At 35.4% G+C, this 19,201-nt stretch overlaps 2 protein-coding genes across 2 annotated transcripts; both read left to right on the top strand.

The window, feature by feature from the left end:
- The first annotated feature begins 6,737 nt into the window (after positions 1–6,737).
- LOC116017725 (probable glucan endo-1,3-beta-glucosidase A6) lies at positions 6,738–9,323 on the top strand. Its single transcript, XM_031258353.1, has 2 exons — positions 6,738–8,093; positions 9,141–9,323. Exons 1-2 carry the CDS (start codon positions 6,875–6,877, stop codon positions 9,176–9,178), a joined length of 1,257 nt encoding a protein of 418 aa, XP_031114213.1. The 5' UTR covers positions 6,738–6,874; the 3' UTR covers positions 9,179–9,323.
- Positions 9,324–16,853: 7,530 nt separating this feature from the next.
- Positions 16,854–17,983, top strand: LOC116017083 ((13S,14R)-1,13-dihydroxy-N-methylcanadine 13-O-acetyltransferase AT1-like). The gene has a single exon (XM_031257608.1). It carries the CDS (start codon positions 16,891–16,893, stop codon positions 17,836–17,838), a length of 948 nt encoding a protein of 315 aa, XP_031113468.1. The 5' UTR covers positions 16,854–16,890; the 3' UTR covers positions 17,839–17,983.
- Positions 17,984–19,201: the final 1,218 nt, after the last annotated feature.

The raw sequence follows: 19,201 nt of genomic DNA, 5'->3' as shown, positions 1-19,201 counted from the left end.
GCAAAATAAAATAAAATAAGAACTCTACGCTTTCGTTGGTTGGTTTGTTCGTTTTTTTATTACCATCATTGGGGTGGTTGAGTTAGTTTAAGTTTTGGTCACCTTATTTGAAGTGCGTTAGGCTAAAATGTTTGATTCACAGTTTCACACTAGTTATAAACTTTAGAGCAAATTTCACATTTAGTTATAAATTACCGTGATATTGTCACATTCAGTTCTGTACTTTTAATTTTATCACATTATATTATTGATTTTTATTTATTTGTCACAATTAGTCATACTTTCAATTTTTTTTATTTTATAATTTAATAAATATGGTTAATATGTAATTTAATCATCCAATTAAAAGAGTTTACAAGAGATGGAGAAAAATTACACATTGAGGCAAGATGCCTGAACGATAAAATTACATGTTAACCTCTGTATTAAAATAAAATTAAATGTGTCAATGCCACACTAATCGATCACTAAATGGACGAAAAGTGCAACATCAATAATAGCTTAGAAACAAAAAGTGAGCAAAATCAACATTTAGGGACGAATTACAAAATTATACTATAATTTAGGAACGAAAAATGTAACTTTTCTTTTTTATCTAATAAAAACCCCTCAATGTAAGCTCAAAGTATTTTTAGATTTTCCTTTCTAATAGTTGACCTGGTGTTTTCATATATCATGAATTTAATTGGTGGGCTATTCAAAATGAATTGAAAGTCATAAATCACATGGGGCGGGGAATAATTTGCAGATTGGCGGAAGTTAAGCGACGTCTCAAGGACAAAAGATCAAGTTCAAGGCAGGAAGACTTGTGTGGTTGCGGTGCACATGTTGTAGGGACATTTCGTTCTCCTTTTTGGTCATTTTTTATTCTTAAAATGGAAGTTTAGTACATAAGTAGCATCAGCAAGAAATTAATATGTTTTGGCATCATGATGATGACTTTGGATGAATATTGAATAAAGTAGTCATCTCAAGCTGGCTGGCATCTTAGTGGTTGGCCACCGATTTTTCTTGTAACCTAGCTTCTTAGTTCTTTTAACTCCCCCTTTTGGGGAGTGTCAATTGGCTCAAAGATTGAAATAGAAAAGTTTTACAAATTGATGACAAAAATGAGAAAATTTTGAAAAAAGAACAAGAGAAAAAATTCACTTGGGACATGCGTTTCTTGTCCCATATGTGTTTATACTAATTTTTTTCCATAAAAATCACAAAAGACAGGTATTATACTAGAGACGCAAGTGGCACTTGTGTTTCTGAGCCGTATACATGAAGCATGTGAAACGCATGTGAAAAATGCGTTTCTCGTATTCTATGAGAAACGCAATTACCACTTGTGTTTCTCTAGTTCGGCAGCCCACATGGACTGTCGCCGATGCTGCAAGCCCACATGGGCTGTCAGTCGATGACTGACGAGACCCATTGGATGGGTCTCGTAAGTCTTTAAATAAAATCCATTTAATTAGATTTGTTCATCAAAAGTTGTTCAAATATTTCAGTGATGAATTTGTGAGCGAAAATTTCTTCGTAGAGAAATGCACGTGGTAATTGCGTTTATCGTAGAATACAATAAACACATTTTTCGCTTACATTTCACCTGCTTCGTGTATACGACCCAGAGACGCAAGTGGCACTTGAGTCTCTAGTATAATACCCGTCTTTTGTGATTTTCATGAATATTTTTATTTTTATTTTTATTTTTGGTATAAACGCATGTGGTTTTCCTCATCTTGTCCCATTTTCAAAAGTTTCACATTTTTATCATCATTTTGTAAAACTTTCCCATTTCAGTCTTTGACCTAGTATTAATTTCCCAGAATATTCAAACAAAATTTGACAATGAGGATTTAATATGCTTTAAAACTGACGATAAATATGGTTATCGAAGTATATTTGTGTATAAGTGAACAGAGACAATTGTATTGCTATAAATAGAGTAAGTTCTCAGTTAAGAATTCGAGAGTCCCCCAAACTTGTTATATGAGCTCAACTTTTATATTATACATGGTACCAACTACAATAATGAGAACTAACAACCTCCTAACAAGTGCAACGGCTCATCTCCATAAGTGTCCGGCTTCTCAGTAATTGTTGTGAGCACTCCTTTGTAACTGTTCTTTGATGAGACGGACCCTAAGAACCCTACTTAAGATGTGACCGTGGCTCGAGTTCGGATGTCATAGGCGAATGACGGTGATGTGACCATTTTAGGTTTGTCTCCTCCCTAAAAGATAAGGATAGAAGATTTGTTACCGGCGATTGGACAAAGAGATTAGACACGAGATTGGACGTGTAGAGGGAGTAACCTCGGAAATCCCGTTGGGACAAATCAGAAGAGGCGTGGAATAATTAAGTCAGAAAGATAGATTGAGGAAGAAATTGGATACGTTCCCGAGTCGTGCTCCGCTTAACTCGGGAAAGTGAGGGACTATATGATGGGTAGTGAGAAGTTAAACACTCATAAGAAAAGGATGACCGACCTGGAATGACCTAAGGCAGAAAGATCAGACTTAATGAAAACTGGTCGTAAGATAAGGTCGGCTTGGGTGTCGAGCGAGCTGACCGATCGAATGACGATTGACACTCATGGGTGAATGACTGTAATACATTACATGAGGTGGAGAAGCTAGAGAGGGAAGACTATGTGGGGAAGGCGAGTAATAGAGAAGAAGAATACGAGGCTAAGAAAGTTGATTGGGAGAAGTCAGACTCATTCGCTACGAAGCTAGAGCCCTGGTAGTTGGGGATATTGAAGGACGGACCGAAGGGTCAGAAAGGGCAAGCCCGAGTAGGCGGGAGGAGGAACCGGTTGGAAGCTCGTCCCTAATGAAGACGAGCCCAAAAGTCCGGACAAATGAAGTAGTCGGCCTATAGAGTAGTTCGGGCATAGCGAATTTGGAAGCTTCCTAAGATGATGAAGATCAGGAGCGGATTTCGTGGGCAAGATAAGGAAAGTAGATCAAGAGGCTTTAGGAAATTGAAGCAAGTGTAATAAGGCAAGAGATCTTAAATATTTAGGGTAGTTTAGGGTTACCACGCACCGATCGCACGGAAAGACGTCACCACATTTGAGCGCGCCCGCACACACACACACACACACACACACACACATATATATATATATATACATATATATACATATATATAATCATAATCAAATGTGAACTAGGTTTCTCGTGATAAATGTGGACTAATTTGATCCATCCATCATTTAGGATGATCAATGGCTAAAAAATGATGGGATCAATTTTATAAATATTAATATAAGGGTATCAACTTAGGGATTTCAAGCATCTATTTCTTTAATGTAACAAAACTAATTAGACCAAATATGTTCTTTTTTCAAATTAGCACCAGTAACCTAATTGTACATGAGACACTATCAACAAAAGATAAACGGACAAGCAATGAAGATGAAGACAATGACAAATCTATCCAAACGCTAATTAACAAAACTTAGAGTAATTCCAACCAAAAGTAATATCTACTACTTAATACCATACCAACTACAATAAGTATTTAGATAATTAATTTTAGAAAAGTACAAATTAAACATTACTTTTAATGTCAACTATAATGAACTTCTCCTTATAATATTGCATTGATATACTTTGAATTACTTATTTAAATACAAGCATTGGACATTAAATCAGTCACACAATGCACATGTAAAACTAGTGTGTGTGTGTATTATTGGTGAGTTCAAATAAGAATAACCCTTCCAGTAAAAATGTGAGGAATGATCTCAACACTCCAAGGGTTAATCAATGGTTGACAATTAGTTCAAAAAAGATTTAGTTTTTAACAAATGCAATTAGTTTTTCTTATTATAATTTTTTTGTTATAAATAGACTTTAATATTGATACCAAAATAAATGAAATAGTTGTAAAAATATGAAGACTGATCTCAATGCCCCACCAAGTTTAATCAATGGTTGACCATTAGTTTTCTAAAAATGATTTTTAACTTTTAACAAATGCAATTAGTTTTTATTATAATTTCTTATCTTATGTTGTAAATAGATTTTGATATCTATAATATAATAATGAAATAGAAATGTTTTGTTTAGGGGTGGGCATTTCGGGTTTCGGTTCGATTTTTTTTTTTTCGGTTTCATTTTCGATTTAAAAAAAATTTAAACCATTCGGTTTAACATCAGTGTTCGGTTCAATTTCGGTTCAGATTTAATTCGGTTCGGTATTAGGTTCGATTTAAGTTTCCAAATTTTAGTGTTTTCTAATTTTTCAAAAATACTACCACATTATCCATATCCAAAATCTAAGCCTTATATAACAAAATAGCAATTCAAAGTCCAAACATACTACTAAGTACTAATTGAAAGGTAAAGAACAATTGCAGCAAACAACAAAGTAGGTAACAAGCTATAAAGAAATCAAATAAAAAATTTAAGAGAGATACCACTATACCAGTAAGAATAGGAATTAAACGACGGAGCAGGCATCAAGGGACTTAGATTTACTTCTTTATTATTATTTTTATTGTTGTTGTTATTATTATTATTATTATTAAAACCTAATTAACAAAGTTCGGTTCGGTTCGATTTTTAATCGAACCGTTCGGTTTTGTATTACTAGTTCGGATCGGATCGGATCAATTCGGATAAACCGAACAGAATTACCCACCCCTAGTTTTGTTGACAATAATCTAATGATACATATATTATGTAAGGCGGACCATCCCTTGATCCATTTGCCTAATCATTATGTCGTGTACTATGGTCCACCTTATAAGATGGACCATTAACATAAGGGTCATTTTTTTTTTTTTTGAAAAACGAAAGAGAAATATCATTAAGTAAGATTCATGCTCAAAGCATGAGCAATGGAGGGAAATGGAACGAGTGTACAATCCGAGCAGTCAGACAAAGAAAGGGCTTCCCTAGCTAGCAAGTAAATGGACAACTCTATTCGCGGACCGCTTAACAAACAAAAAGCTAAGATTTGTGAAATCTAAAGCTAATAATAATAATAATACTAATAATAATAAGGGTCATTATTAGTATACTGAATGTTCATTATTTTATGGAGTTCCCTTTTTTTTTTTTTTTTTTTTTTTTTTTTTTTTTTTTTAATGACTAATGAATGCTTATTTTTAGGCATACCACTATCAAAAAAATAAATTTTTAATACATTAAAAATGAACATATATATTAAAATTAACATTTATATTAAAAATAAACATTTATCCATGATCTACATTACAACATAGATCATGGTGCATAATATAATTTTGTCCCATTTGCGAATTGCCATTAATTTGTCACATCAAATTGGATTATTGAATGTCGAAATGCATCTCTAATTATTGTTGGGCTTGAAATCTTCCTCAATTTATCTTTTTGAAACACTATTATTTATTGGACCTCAATAGTATTGGGCTCTCTACATCCTCATCAGTCCATGCATAAGCTTTGCGTTTCTCCTATATGTTCAACTGCAGAGCTTCTTCTTCATCTTCTTCGTCTTCAAACTGTAAACAAAAATAAAAATAAAATAAGAGTTCTCACTTTCCATGTGAAAACTCTCACAATCTTGGCCTCAATGAATTTGGCTTAAAGCCTGGTAGTTGAACTGCCCTCATGCATATATAAACCCTTTTCCAATCCTTATATAACCCTCTGATCTTCTCTCCCCATTTTACCCAGAAAACATCCTTCGATCAATTCTAGTGTTGTAAGAAGCTCCGATCCAAAACTGCCATTAATGTTCAAAGCCAAAGCAATGCAGAAACCCATTTTTGCTCTCTTTTTCTTCACTCTTCTAGCTTCATCAAGTAAGTCACTGGAATATTAAAACACTATCATTATATTACATGTGATCAAATGTTAATTGTGATCCCGCAGTCAAGTTATTGCGCATTTTTTAATGATTATTTGTTAGTATACATTGAAAAACAATTTAGTATAAATGGTTTTTAGTATAGATATTTTGTGTGACATGCAAGAGAGACGTTCTAAATTTTAGTAAATTTGTAATATAATGATAGTGTTTTGAAATATGTCACATGAATATTAATGTATTTTATTATTCTCTCGAATTGTGGTTGGCCCCCGTACCAACAAATCCTGGCTCCGTCCCTGGGTAAGGGCCAAGTCTATTACCATGTGACTAGGTGATTGTTGGATGGAGGACAATAAAGTGTCAAGTCTAACACCATGACTCTCGAAAATGTGATAGTAGTCTCTAAGGAAATAAAGTTGAGCCTTCGCTACTACTAGCTATAGTTTTTGGCGGTAGTAGTAAGCGTGGTTCTAAGAAATGGTATAAAAGTCAAGTAGTAGATGAGTCCAACGGTTGACTACCTAGTACTAGAAGGAGATTGTTGGGCGAATTAAGCACCATGTGCCTGCTAGGTGATTATTGGGTGGAGATGATAAAAGGGTAAGGCTCGACATCTTGATAGATGATAGGAATATTTCCCGAGTTTGACTTCTTTTTATGATCCTTACCCTCGTTTTGTAGTCAGGTCGGTATCAAATAGTCCGGATCAAAGATTATATAGTTAAAGTCAATATTTTAGACCTATTTAAAGCCATTAGACTCTCATAGGAGGACCTTTTCCTTCTCTACTACTCTTTCTCTCTAAATGTCATCTCTCTAGAAGCTTCTTCAAGCCTAATTCTTGGATTTTACTCTCTACTTTTTCATACATTGTTATCTACAAATTACATATAAGTTCGAACAATTTCGGTCTATAAAGTAATAAAGTGACCTCTGATCCTAACAATATTTACTTTTTAATTGCGTTAATTTTGATTATGCAGATGGGAGACCGTCAAGCAGCATAGGGATAAACTATGGGCGGCTAGGAAACAATCTCCCATCTGCATATGAAACCATAGAAGCCCTGAAGGCCATGCGCGCCACCCAACTGAAGATCTACGACTCCGATCACGAGATTCTCAAGCTCTTATCGGGCACTTACATCCGCGTCACAATCATGGTCCGCAACGAAGACATTCCCTCCCTCGCCTCCAACAACCAAACCGCGGCGAGGCGTTGGGTCCACGACAACGTTCTGGAGTTCTTGCCGGGGACAATGATACGAGGTGTGCTGGTCGGGAACGAGGTCCTGAGCGACAGCAGTGCCCAGAGTTTGTGGCTCCAGGTGGTCCCCGCCATGAAAAACATCAAGAAAGCGTTGAATCTTCACAACATTCATAACATCAAAGTCGGGACTCCCGTCGCGATGGACATCGTGGAAACCACGTTCCCGCCGTCGAGTGGGCGGTTCCGGGCGGATATTCCCCGAGACGAAGTTTTGTTACCTTTGTTAAACTTTCTGAATAGAACGAGGTCGTTTTTCTTCCTAGACGTGTACCCTTATTTCTCGTGGGCCGAGAATCCGTCCAACGTTAGCCTCGATTTCGCTTTGTTCCGAGGAGGAAATGATACGGTGGTCGTGGATTCGGAGACCGGGCTGGTTTACACTAACCTATTGGATCAAATGCTCGATTCCGTGGTTTTCGCGATGCAATATTTAGGGTTTAGCGACATGCGGATTGCGATATCGGAAACCGGGTGGCCTAACACGGGCGATCTCGATCAACCCGGAGCCAGTGTCTACAACGCCGCGGCGTATAACCGGAATCTCGTGACCAAAATGATGCAAGACCCGCCTTTGGGGACTCCAGCTCGGCCCGGAGTTCCCATTCCGACGTTCTTATTCGCTCTGTACGATGAGAACCGGAAAGTTGGGCCGGGGACGGAACGGCACTGGGGGATTCTCCGGCCGAGTGGGAGGCCGGCTTACGAGCTTAACCTCACCGGGGCGGTGCCGGAAACGGAGTACCCGCCGCTGCCGGAGCCGGATAATAATAGGCCGTACGAAGGGAACTTGTGGTGCGTGGTGGCGACGGGTATTCGGGTGTTGGATTTGGGGCCCGCTTTGGATTTCGCGTGTGCTGCCGGGAACGGAACCTGCGATGACTTGGCTCCCGGCGGCGACTGCTATGAGCCGGTTTCCATTCTGGCTCATGCGAACTACGCGTTTAGTTCATTCTGGGCCAAATACCGGAGCACCGGAGCTAGTTGCTACTTCAATGGTCTTGCCACCATGACCACCGTGGATCCAAGTAAGCATTCTCCTTTCAATTCCTATATATATTATTTATGAATATTAATATGGAAAATTTTCTATTCCCCTCCTAAACTTCACCTCCAATAATTTCCTTGCTAATGTGACTCCCGGTCATTGGATGTAATGAATTGATTGACCACACTTGGGGCTAGCATAATGATTTGTTGCCGGACTTGATATCGATAAAAGGCTGTAGTGTGGGAGTTTGAGTGCCATTGAAAATATTGGGGAGGGGTCTTGTGGGGGTTTTGTGCTTAGTATTAGTTAGACAAGTTTGAAAACAAATACTTAATGCATTAAATCAGAATCCAAAATGTCAACAAGAAAAGGAGGAGGAATAAACCACTCCCCGCAACCTGAATCAGAAACGGCTTCCCAAGCAATAGCATGGGCAGCACGATTCGCAGATCGCCTAACGAAACGAAAAACTACATCGTGAATCATAGATGCAGTTTCTTTTACATCCTCAATAACAAAACCAAAAGACGAAATAAATGATTCAGACGTTAAAGCATAAAAAGTAAGCTGGGAATCGGTCTCAACATCCACATCTCCTAGACCCAAATCCTTCAACCAGCTAAGTGCTTCCCGGATGCTCATAGCTTCAGCCTCTTTAACAGTGAACGACCCGACTAGCTTCTCGGCTTCCCGATTAGTTAGACAAGTTTGAATCAACTAAGTTTGCCAATGATCTTGTGGTTAGTGGCACGAAGGGACTCCACCAAATTGGGAGGTCATGGATTTGAGTTCCAGTGGGGTCAATGTTGACTCTTTGTATTTCAGTACATTGAGAATGTAGTTATAAACAAATACTACATTGTAACAAAGTCTATAGAAGTAAAAAATTAAAAATAGAATTTAGTTACTAATTAGATGCTGCCAGGTTATGAAGGATGAATTGGATGAGGAAAATATTATGGATCTCTAACATTACTCTATTGGTAATTATAAAAATTATTTTAATAATTAGTATAGAGTGTGATATAAATAATAATTTTATTTTTGATCAACCAATGATGAAATTGGGTTGTTGATTGAACAGGTCATGGAGCATGCAAAGTTCCAAGTGTTTATGTCTAGAGACGGAATTAAAAGATGGCTTCGACAAGGAAGGGCTTATTATTTATTTGGTGGAATAATCATTTTTTTCCATTTAATTTCGTTTTATAGTATCTAAATAATTATTCTTAATTATTAGATTAATAAGGAAAGTGTGAAAAGTAATTGCAGGAAAATCGTGCAGAAAATACATTTTATTAATTAGAAGTATATTGTAAGCTATTTTTTTTGAAATGATATTGTAAGCTCATTTTAAAATTTATTATTATAAAATAATAAAGATATCATTTAATTACAATGTTTTTCCCTTTTTACAATTTTTATTTTTCTTTTGTTCTCTTCGCTTATTATTGTTGTTGCTGTTTAGACATGCTTGGTTAATTTGATGTACATGGATTGATAAAGCATAAGCTCAAAATAAAATGAGGGTAAACGGTGAACATATAATGAAAAGTAAACGAATATAAGTACTCTTGTGCTTCAATAGGTTGAGAAAGTAGTTATGAACAGATACTGTATTGTAATAGAGTTAGTAGTATTAAGAAAAAATAGTTTTACGTGGAAAAAAAGATGAAAATTATGAATATTTTTGAATAGAGTAAAATTAAACTCCACTATTTCAGAATATTTGTATATATATATATACATGATAGAGTTTCACCTAAAATATCGGAGTTCAATCTATAGTGGAGGAATGAGAGCTTGTAGATGTTATGGTATTCGGTGGAAGTTACATTGTCTTGGCGCTTTTTATAGTGAAAAGCAAAGAAGTGTTTATAACAAAGTATTCAAGATCATTCTTGGTGGTGTTTTTCATCATATCATTTATCATTTGCTAGTTTAACTATTTTTTTTTTGAGTACTACTAACTCTCTGTTACAATATAGTATATGTTCATAGCTACTTTCTCAATCTACTGAAGCACAAAGAGTCAACAGTTGCCTCCAACCCACTCCTTTCCACATAGGAGTGTAAACCGGGTGCCACTAAACCACAATGTCATTCTAGTATCATTTCATTTGCTAGTTTAACTTAATTAGTCAATTTCATGAAACAGGTCATTCTAGTATCATTTTTTAGACATTCCTCGTTCTTAGCTTTGACCTAATTGGGCGGCAAATTATACCGTGCACCAAGGTGCACATAGCAATGTGCACCACGTACCTAAACGACGTTGTTTTGAGCATTGTAAACTAATCGTTCGTTTTTATGAAAATCACGTTTTCCGTTTCGGCTGTTCTCTATATTTATGTTAATATTCTATGTATTCCAGACAATCATTCTGTGTATTCTAGGCAATCGTTCTGTGTATTCTAAGCAACCGTTATGTGTATTCATGTTAGTAACACATGTTGTGATGTGTTTGTGCATTCGAATGTTTAGGAGGATGAGTTCTGTGTATTTTGTGTCAATATTCTATGTATTATATTCATGTTATTAACACAGGTTGTGATGTGTTTGTGCATTCGAATGTTAGGAGGATGAGTTCTGTGTATTGTGTGTCAATATTCTGTGTATTCTGGGCAAACATTCTGTGTATTCTAGGCAAACGTTCTGTGTATTATTCTAGATAATGATTATGTGTATTATAGATAATGAATTCCCTAGAGTCATTCGCGTCTGCGTCCGCGTCCACTAACACCAAAACAACGTCGTTTTACGTACGTGGTGCACATTGCTATGTGCACCGTGGTGCAGGGTATAACGATTGCGTATGTATAGGGTGGTGCATTAATTATTGCCCTTTAATATTCGATATACTGTGTATAAACTTCGTATTCTTAGTACCTTTATTTGATAATAGGTATAAGATACTTGTATATGGTATATGGTATGAATATTTGGAACATAATATGTTCAAATGATTATTATGTGCACTAATCAAATATTATCATGCATTGATCATATTTCCTAGAACTATATTATGGCATTATTTGGATGAGAATATGATCTATGTATTTACATCCAATTGATGATTTAATTTTGAGAGCATTTGAAATGTGAAATACTATGATAAATATTTTAAGAGTCATTTCCATTTTTGGTCCTACTGTTATTGGAACATTGCCAATTTTAGTCCACTTCATTAATTTTTGCCACATTGTGATCAGTCTTATTTAGTCATTACCACTTTTAGTCCACCGTTAAAATCTTAGTCAAATTGCCATGCTAAATAGGGGTATTTTTGGTATTTTCATGCTTTAGTCATCTCCTTGACTCTTTGCAGTGGTTTTCCTTACACATTTTCATCCATTGAAGAGGTCAGGCGAAAGCCATGTGAGCCACATTACAAAGCTATGGCTTCCGCCGGACCTCTTCATTAGATGAAAATCTGTATGGAAAACCACTACAAAGGGTAAAGGAGGTGATCAAAACTTGAAAAGATCAAAATACCTCTGTTTTGGAAGGTTATTTGACGAAAATTTTAACGGTGGACTAAAAGTGGCAATGACTAAATAAGACTGGCCGCAATGTGGCAAAAATTAATGAAGTGGACTAAAATTAGCAATGCCCCAATAACAGTAGGACCAAAAATGGAAATGAATCTATTTTAAAATTACCATATTGTATGGTGAATGCTATGAATATTATGTGAAAATTAATTTTGTGTCACAACTTGCTCTCTTATGCTATGGCCATGTGAATCATCATGAAATAAAATTTGGCATAATAAATATTATGCTAACGGCCATAAAGTTTATCCCATATGTTATAAATGAAAGGTATTTTGATATGTTTATCAAAATCATGGGATAAAATTGTATAATTATGCTTGTTTGGTATATGGTATCTCCAAATTAAATACCATATGGAGAAAATTGGATGTGAAATCATGTGATGCCTAATCCTTGAAAGATATGTGCTTCAAAGAAGCAAATAAATGCATATCACTCTTGATTGGATCAAGAAAGGAATGAAGAAAAATGTATGTGTTGTGGATATTGGAACCACACATACAATGATTAAAAGTGCAAAGTGTTTCTGCACATTGAAAATAATGAGGAATTTGTTAGTACAATGTTTGGTAGTACGAAATGATAGAAAGCTCTGAATGAGCCAATATATTATTGCCTGGAGGAACAAATTTATTAAAAATTGTAATGCGTTGTTCCCTCCGAAGTGTCATAGAAATTTATTAAATTTGAATGTTTGTAATGACGAATGTCATGTTGAGACTATAAAATAAAGGAATTGAGAATTCTTCTGAATTACAAAGGCAATATCAGGGAAGAAATTAAATTTGTATTGGAAAATTCCTCTGCTTTTCCTAATGTTTATGTTGCACTATAAAGAGTGCCATTGAAGCCAATCTTATTATAAACTAAAAGTTTACTAATTTGAATGATTTTAAGATTTGGCAAGGCTGATGATATCATCCTGAATATGTGATGATAATGATGATGATGATGATGATTTCTCATAAATTGAGAAAATGGATTGATATCCTATTATAAAAGTGGAGTGGCTTTCACTTTAATTGCTTTAATTTTGATTAAAGCTATTTTGGCACTTTATGAGATGATGTTAAATTGTATATGCCTTAATCATAGTTCCACTTTGGTTTGTCAAATTATTGCTCTTAAATTATATATGTGCTTTATCTATTTTGATCATATACATTATATGATTGCATATACGTCTAAATATATCGTATGTTGTAATTTAAATACCCAAATTATTTTAATTATGATATAGGCAATTGGGTCACTTTGGGCTAAATATTGAAATGCTAGATTTGAATTAATATTATTGGACATCGTATATATGTCAAACAGTAGTCTCCCATATGAAGCATGCTTAAATTGAAATTATATATTGGTGAGATTAAATTCGATATACTACATTGTAATAGGGTAAGTAGTATTCAAAAAAAAAAAAAATTCGATATACTATTGTTTTCAAAATCTGACATACGGCATAAAATGAATACCCCCTATTTACATCTAGTACGTGGTGAAAATTGAACATTTCCCAAATCTGTGTTATATTAATATGCAGTCTATTTTATTATCATATCATTGCGTATCTCTATGGGCTATTAAATAAAGTTTGGTATACATGTTGATTATAAATATCCATGTATTGTATAAAAACCTAGAGCCCATGATATAAGATCATTTGATACGTTGACTGCATGAAGATCATTTTCACGGCATTAGGGGGAGATATATGCCCAAATTATTTTAAAAATTTGAATGCCGAGAAAATTTCATGAAATGAATATATCTTCAAAAATCCACATACTAGATTGACTGAACTGAATGTTCAGTAGATTATTAATTCCTGCCAAATATATATCTATTAATATATCTATCAATGATGTCTAAAAGAAACACTCGTCAAAGGACGAAATACCCAGTGGTGCACCAAATAATTAATACTGGGATGCGGAACGACCAGATATAAATATTGATGGGAAATGTCTATCATCTGGTTGATTTTGAAATTGCCATGAATTATTAAGGATATGAGAGAAAATTATGAAAATGTTGTCGACAACTCAATTGCCTTTATAATTGCTCAATCTGGCCAGAATTAGGCATAAGAAGTGCCTTGATTAATTGATAAATAAAATGAGCAATTAAGGAAGGCAAATAACTCAGCTCGCTATTCTCTATATTATGTGTACACACCGTTGAATAGGTGTTGGTACGAAAGAGAATAATGATGTGATAAAAGGCGAGGCTTGGAGCTCATGGGTTTACACAGATACCCATAATTGATATACTCTCCCATATTCTCATCATAAATGGATGGCAATAACTTTCGCTTATTAATATCATTGGCAGATAATAATATACGGTTAATAAATATCATGACCGTATAAGATGAGTCATCGGATAATATATGATGAATGTCATGACTGCATAAATATGGGTCATTGGACAGTATTTTTTAAAATCCATGATGGATTTTAAGGTCTATATATGACCTGAAGCAGACTGAGTATTTTTCCCTTCTGAAGAAGGAATATAAATATGAATATATTATGTGTCATTATGTACTCTTTGAAGAGTTGCAAATGGAGTTATTTTCCTCGTTGAAGAAGGAATAATATGTGCCATTGTGTGTTTAATAAAGAGTTACTAATGAACATCTCAGTCAATATTGATGGTATAGACATCAACGAAATATATAAAGAGCTTAATGATATTAGCTCATGTCTAAAGACGGGGATTTTGAAATGAAAAGCTTGTATGTGAAAGCAAAATATTATCTCGACTTGAAAGATCGAGTATTTTCTTGAAAAAGGAATTTACATACCAGTTAGCCCATAAATGATTGGCTACTTAGACAAGCCAATATATAATGGGCTACTCGGGTATTGGCTATTATTATATCTCCGTGATGCCAAGTCCCAAAACTAGTTGTACTATAATTTACACCATTGTTCTATACGAGAACAATAAGGATTGTGTTATGGGTATATTATGAAAATTGACTAGACATGATGATGTCAGTATTATACCCACGAGCTCTAAAAAGAGTAACGCAATTATTATGAAATATATTTACCCCATTGATAGTTGAACATGATTGTTCACGAGGGATTTGTAGAATGTTATCTCCCCCTTCCCACAGGGTTTTTATGGTCAATGGAGAATGTTATTAATCAGTATGGCATCATCCTTTTTCCTTCCCTTACTCAAAGTTTGAAAAATGGTGGATGTCCAAGCAAGGATTCAAACTCTTGATATCTTATTCATATATTGAGAGTCCATCCATTGAACCGCATACACTATTGTTGTTGATGTTATGTCTGAGTCCGTCCATTGAATCGCATACACTATTGTTGTTGATGTTATGTCTATATGTATATTACTGCTTAATGGAAGTCTTGAGCAACAAAATAACAAAATTAGATGAAGCCTACACGAATCAAACACGGGAATTCAGGAAAAGATAAGCTTCTTAAGTTTCAGACTTATTCAACTAGACTGGCACAATTATGTGCCTGTTGCTGTACATTTAATATTTGTTTATTCATTTTCGGGTACTATAAATACCCCATTCACTCCCTGTAAAAGATCAATCCAAAATCATCAATACAAAGTCTGCTTCTTCCTCCTTCTAGCTTCAGTGTTCTCCATTTCAGTTTCTGTATTTTCATTTCTTCCTTCGCAATATCACAATTATTGTTATTATTCATAACATATATATATATATAACTAGTATTTTGTACGCGCGATGCGCGAAAACTTATGCCCAATATTAAAATATTAATAAATAAAAATAATTCAAATGTATAATTCAAATTATATATACACAAATAATATATGTATTTTATACACACATATATGATTTACCATTCATAGAAATTTAATTAAAATATAATCAACCATTGAATAGAAATTAATAATTTAAATAAAATGACAATTAAATAATAGGAAAAAGATATGATAGATATAGGTGTAGGGTAATAATGATGGAGTTAAAACTAACGGTGTTATAACGGTGTAAGGGTAGTTTTGCATAACAAGAATGTAGTAGGGACAATTTTGTCTAATAACATTGAAGTGTACAACATTTAAAGTAAAATATACCCATTTATTAGCATTCAAAAAGATGGACATAAATCAAGGATATAACCTTGATTGAGACTTATTATGTTTTTAGATAATAATAATATGTCGGTTGAAAACATTCCTAAGTGGGTGTTTTTTTTTATTACATTACTGTAAAAGAAACAGAAGTTAGTGGGAGGGAGCAGGTGACAATGTCGGAAAGGAGCCAAAAGCAAACAGTATACATTCGTCACATTCTCTAGTGCGTGATTATAAATTGGAATCCATAATTGATTTTCCCCATGTTCTCACGATTTTTTTTGCATTATTTATATAATATACGAATCTGGCCCACCAGCAAAGTTTATTCCCCATATATATAACAACACAAAAATGAATAGAGTTGGTTTGCTTAGTGGAGGGGTGGATAATCAATGTTAACAATATAATATTCAGATCAGGCCCAAGTAAATAGTTTGAGAGTTGTCATTAAGCAGCCTGAATCTAGACGGCCGATTATCAGCAAGGGCAAATATGGCATTATTTTTGCAAAGCACCTCCACTTTAGCACAAAGGTACAAATAATGTTCGTCAGAAAAAGTCCTGGGCAAATTGTACTGAGCTTTTATATGTTTTTATTAAAGATAATGGTGGAATATTATATTAAATTCACACTTCCTTTAATTTCACGTCTTCAGCAAAATAAAATAAATTTCACAAGAAAAATAAATTTCTTGGCCAGAGGCAATGTTATTGGCGCATTATACCAGGCACTAATGTCTATCTTGCATTTTCCACATCCAAAAATAACTTCCAAATTTTGTGTTTGTAGTTGACGCTTTCTACACTTACAGTTCATCGTTTTTGTACTTATAAATAAATGAAGACACATCACATAGTAATTATACAGAACATAATAACTATATACACATAAACTATTATCTACATGTACAGATCGAATATATGTTAATTGTAGACACATGAGATGTTGGTTCTTTTTTCAAAAAAGATATTGGTTCATATTACATGTACTGTTAATCAACCTCTAATGTGTCTGTAATTAACATATTCTATAGTACAAACATATATTTTTTATATCAAGATTTACAATGCGATATTAATCCCCTGTTCCATGCTATTACAATTGCTTGTTATTCACTGCTCCTGGTTATAAATAGCATATGTGATGATAAGTGGGAATTATGAAATAAGGTTCCCATCCATTCAATGGCCCTGAAAGTTGAAGTTTACCAGAAAGAGAAAGTGAGGCCAAGTTCGCCAACTCCCCAAAGCTTGAGAAACTACAAGCTTTCTCTCCTTGATATATTACTCGCGACTTTTTATACCCCCATTGTTTTCTTTTACGACTCCCGCGCGGGCGACCACGATTATGATGAGCTCAAGGACTCGCTCATGAAGACACTGTCCATCTTGTATCCGCTCGCCGGAAGAATGAAAGATGGATCGACGACCATCGAATGCAACGACGAGGGTGCGGATTTTGTCCGAGCTAATGTTACAAATTGTGATTTGGGTGAGTTTCTCCGGCACCCTAAACTCGAAGATATAAGCCAGCTGCTCCCACTTGATCCCAAACCAAATGCTATTCACCCCTCTCAGCCTATGTTAGCTGTTCAGCTCAACAGGTTCCGCTGCGGCGGAACTGCGGTAGCGTTCTGCGTTTGGCACGGCCTGGCGGACGCCGGGGCGATGGTCGGATTATTTAATACATTGGCGGCAATCAACCGCGGGGAAGAACCCAGTGATCCAGGCGGCCTCGTCGTGGACCCCTCCGCAATTTTCAGGCCGGGGAACTTCGTCAGGCCAATGCCCCGTTCCCTCAAGAACCGAGGAAATTACTCCTCGAAAAGATTTATTTTTGGCAAGCAGGATATCGAGCGGCTCAGGAACGATTATTATCACCCATCGGAGCACCGCCACCGTCCGTCTAGGGTGAAGGCGTTGTCGGCGTTCATTTGGGCGGCGGTGATACGAGCAATTCTACCGGCGAACCCAAACCTGAAGACGCATTTGCTGGCAAATGTGGTGAATTTGCGAAAGAAGTTGAACCCGCCACTCCCTTCGCAGTGCCTAGGCAACATCAGCCAAGTGGTGGCCGCTCGGTGGGAATCGGAAGCCGACGGGGTGGAAGAGTTACTGCCGGGTTTCTTGTAGGAAGAGTCGCGGAAGCCATCGACAAGGTTACCGATGACTACTTGAGGGAAATGCATGCGGAAGGTGGGTATCTCAGATACCTATTAGACATATCAAAGGCACTTCATAATGCTGATGAGATTAAAATTTTTAGTATAACTAGTTGGTGTAATTTTCCGTTTTCTCAAGTTGATTTTGGGTGGGGCAAGCCGATATGGATTGGCCGGGTTCATACACAGGAGGACTTGGCTGTTTTCGTGGATGCAGAAGATGGGGGAATAGAAGTGTGGATTGGATTGGCACAAGAAATTATGTGTAATTTAGACAAAGATATGGAATTTAATGCTCATGTTTCTTTTTCTCAAATCTTTTCCGAACCGTCTTGTCCTCTGCGGTCTGCAGTTTACATGGAGGATAGAGAAATGCCAGTTTAGGCGGGAGCATATGAATAACATTCGATTTATGGGTCTAGGAAGGGGAAGGCAAGTCATGCATATGCCACATGCACCATATTGGTTCATCACTTTATTAGAGTAGGTCACACTTGTGTGAGACCGTCTCACGGATCCTTATTCGTGATACGGGTCTGGTCGAGTCGAATCAACATGCAAATGTCATACTTATATGTGCAAATGTCATACTCATATGCTTAAATATAATACTAATTAAAAATACAATTTTTGTTACTTATAAGAGAAAAAGTAATACATTTTTCATAATAAGTAATGTTGACAAATGCCGCTTACCTATAAGAGAAAATATAATACTTTTGAGAAAAAATGTAATACTTTTAAATCGAAATGTAAAAGTATTGTATTTTCCCTTAAAAGTATTGCATTTAACCTTATAAGTAACAAAATTTTTATTCTTAATTAGTATTAAATTTGAGCATTTAAGTATGACATTTGTGCAGATAAGTATTACATTTGCATCTTGATCTGACCCGACCTGACCAGTCTCACGGTGAGACGGTCTCACACAAATTTTTGCTATTAGGGTATCATTTCTTATCATCAAATGATGCACTTAATTTGATATTTTTAATTACATGTTAATTTTCCATGCACCAATAATAAACTTATATTTTAATTAGTGAAAATCAGATTTGACGTGTTACGTTGAAGATGCTATTTTTAGTGTTTAAATTTTTGAAATGATTTCATTTCTAATTTACAACAAAATATATATATATATATATATATATATATAGAAATGTATTCATGTAAGGACACATAATATAATGAGGACAAAATTTGTGCATTGAACTTTAAGAATGGATGGTGTAGAGTAATGGTAGTTTTAATTTAGATTAGGTTTTGGGTAAAGGAGGCATGTGTTCCTATTGTATTAATGTGTTGTGGGGGGGGGGGGGGGGGGGGGGGGG

Source organism: Ipomoea triloba, chromosome 4, assembly GCF_003576645.1.
Source record: "Ipomoea triloba cultivar NCNSP0323 chromosome 4, ASM357664v1".
NCBI lineage: Eukaryota > Viridiplantae > Streptophyta > Magnoliopsida > Solanales > Convolvulaceae > Ipomoea > Ipomoea triloba.
The sequence above is the reverse complement of the archived record's forward strand: the minus strand, read 5'-3'. Positions and strand labels throughout refer to the sequence as shown.

Bases quoted from the DNA above. Each gene is read 5' to 3' on its own strand.
- LOC116017725 (XM_031258353.1), top strand. From the start codon at position 6,875: ATGCGCGCCACCCAACTGAAGATCTACGACTCCGATCACGAGATTCTC. The intron at 8,094-9,140 runs GTAAGCATTCTC...TTGATTGAACAG, and splicing joins CATGACCACCGTGGATCCAA to GTCATGGAGCATGCAAAGTT.
- LOC116017083 (XM_031257608.1), top strand. From the start codon at position 16,891: ATGGCCCTGAAAGTTGAAGTTTACCAGAAAGAGAAAGTGAGGCCAAGT.